The sequence below is a fragment of the Aricia agestis genome, chromosome 16 (genome assembly GCF_905147365.1).
Source record: "Aricia agestis chromosome 16, ilAriAges1.1, whole genome shotgun sequence".
Lineage (NCBI taxonomy): Eukaryota > Metazoa > Arthropoda > Insecta > Lepidoptera > Lycaenidae > Aricia > Aricia agestis.
Window position 1 is genome coordinate 318,614 of NC_056421.1, and position 2,963 is coordinate 321,576.

At 39.6% G+C, this 2,963-nt stretch overlaps 1 protein-coding gene across 1 annotated transcript; it reads right to left on the minus strand.

Annotated features, from left to right (window-relative positions):
• Positions 1-1,211: 1,211 nt before the first annotated feature.
• LOC121734988 (thyrotroph embryonic factor-like) lies at positions 1,212-1,703 on the minus strand. The gene has a single exon (XM_042125656.1). It carries the CDS (start codon positions 1,701-1,703, stop codon positions 1,212-1,214), a length of 492 nt encoding a protein of 163 aa, XP_041981590.1.
• Between the last annotated feature and the right edge of the window lie 1,260 nt (positions 1,704-2,963).

Below are 2,963 nucleotides of genomic sequence, written 5' to 3' on the forward strand. Positions count from 1 at the left end.
TTTTTTTGTTTTTTTTTTAAAAACCCGTAGCAAGGAATATGAGAAGTGTCACCCTGGATATCATCTTAAAACGCACAAACAATAATTGTCGTAATCACGAAAACACCCGAATCTATGAAACTTGCATTTTGCACCTTGTTCAAAGGAAATAGAAGTAAATATCATATAGCCGGTGGCTGGCCGCTGTCGCTAACTCACCGGGAAGTCAGGCGCCTCTACGTCGCCGCAAAGCGGTGTTATTTTTAAAGTTAAGTTTAAAACAGCGCTTGCAGCGACGTTTTCCGACGCTCGGGAAATACGACCGTTGCCGAAAAATTACGAAAATTTCTATGCGCATTATCACTTTGGGAGCACTGTAAATAATCATTATTGAGTCGCTACAACGTAGACTCTGCTACGGCCTACGCCGCTACGCCCCGGCTACGAAACTACGGCGTGCTACGGCCGTACCAAGGAATTAGGAATTTCACTTTATCAGTAGGATAAACTATAAAGTAATTAGGAATTTCAGTTTATGAGTACCTAATATTAATATTAACCTATTTATGCGAAAGCTTATCTGTCCGTCTGGCTGCTTTTCACTTCACTGTTATATCGGTTGAGACAAATTTTGGCACGGTTATGCTTTGTCCGCGAAGGGACACAGGGTAGTTTTATGACCTCAAAGTGCACAATAAAAAACCAGCAGTAACATAAAATAATGAAATTAGAATTTAAATTTGTATTATCTAAGTTCTTACTACATAAATTCTACTGGAAAATGATGATGGGATGAGGAAAAATATTATTAAAACTGTATCAAATTCAATCATTATTTAAATGCAACAGATTTATTACTACTCAAGTGAAATAAAAATACAATATCTCATAAATTATTTAATTTATATGATGTATTTACAAAAATTAATAATATCATAATATCAATTAATTGTAAAGTACATGTTACATTACTTTACAATTAATTGGAAAAAAATATGCAATAGCCAAGAAAATATTATGATAACATACACAATTTTTTTACTTTTATTAATTTAATAGAACATAAAAACTATTACATAGTTTATCTCTCCAAACTATACAGTCACTGCAAGTAAAACTAAGCTACTTTCCGATTTGACAGTAGATTCTCACACGTCATTCGGGACTCCTCCTCTCCCAATCCACCTTCAGCCTTCCGCGCCAGATATTGCCACAAGCGTCACTCCTGGCTTTCAAATCGATCCGTACCTACAGTAGGGCTCCTGGCCGCTTCTCTCTGCCAGTCTCTCTTTGATCTCTCTGATCTTCTTCGTGAGATACGCGACCTGGATCGCGAGTCTCACCTCCCTGATTTTCCTTCTGTCTCGGCTTCTTTTCGCCGCCATATTGTTCCTCTGTCTCTGCTGTCTGTACTCCTCGTCCGCCGCCTGCATGGAGTGGATCTCTCGTCTCATCCTGGGGTTGTTATTGACCAGGGATCCGCCGTTATTCTGGGCCATAGATTGTAGAGCATCTCTCTCGAACTCCTGATACTCCGGATCCTCAGTGATGAACCCGGTATCGAGGTTGACGGAGCTGGGTGGGGACAGCTGCGGCGGGGAAGCCGGTTGGAACTCCTTCTTGACTCGGAGTTCCTCGTAGGGCTGGTAGACCGGCGGGGAGAAGGAACCCTTCGCCTTGCTCAAGTCCAGGGGCTGCTCAGCGTACGGGGTCCACAGAAACATCTCGTTAGTTGCACTAGCTCAAACCACTGAACTTCGACACTATTTAAATCGCGAAAGATTGTTGATAACTTATGATGCCAGTCAATCAAACGGACCTCGATACTTTATGCTTGAAAGTTGAGCAACTTGTTGACGGTTCGCAAGGTGAACTGTAAATGTGGTGACAACGGTACAGTATAGACGGGGCAGTGTCCCCAACCCTTCTAAAAATGGGCGGGGCTTACGGGAAGGGTGGGCAGGGAGCAGGTAGCCATAACGGGGTACGGGGTAATAAATCATGGATAATGTAATATTGTTTGTTCGATGTATATTAGAATAATTTTTAAGAATTTCATTTCTTGTTTCTATCAACTTTATGAAAATTTATACTTATACTAGATGTCCCGCGCGGCTTCGCCCGAGTAAATTAGGAATTTTACGGAAACTGTACATTTTCCCATAAAAATAGCTCTTATGTCCCTACACTTAGTTTACTCTATATCTGTGCCAAATATTGCCATAAAAATTGCTCCAGTAGTTCGTAATTTCTAATATTTCCCCCGTTTTTTCCACATTTTCATGAGTTTCTTCGGTCGTACTAGTCTTAGCGTGATAATATATTATAGTCTATAGTCTTACTCGATAAATTAGCTATCTAACACTGAAATAAGTTCGGAGTTATTAATAAGTAATTGGACCAGTAGTTCCTGAGATTAGCGCGTTCAAGCAAACATACTCTTCAGGTTTATAATATTAAGTATAGATTTTTTTCAATTATCGTTTGACAAACTCGAGTCTCGATCTAAAAGACTATTAAAAGTACCAATAACAGGGTCATTATAGGCTCATAAGTCATAACCATGGGACGATGTATGGTATAATATGGTAGTGATGATGATGATAAATGTAATTTGCATAGTAGCATATGCTTTCCGTTCTTAAAACAACGCCGAAACTCCCAAACTTGTATCTATAAAGAATCAGGAGTTCGCTCAGCACCTTCCGAACCACGGTATACCAGGTATAGCTCGGTGCAAAATCTTACTTGTTGGTAACATATGCTTAGAATACTTCTCACGAAACCGAAGTCACCACATGTTTCCATATACATTTTGAGGAGTTCCCTCGATTACTTATGCAACCTTCACCAGATCACCACTTTTGTGAATATAATACCCAAATTGGGATTATACACTATATATCAAAGGAAAAATTTTGAAAATCGGTTAACAAACGGCGGAGTAATCGTTGAACAAAAGAAAACGAACATAACACCTCCCC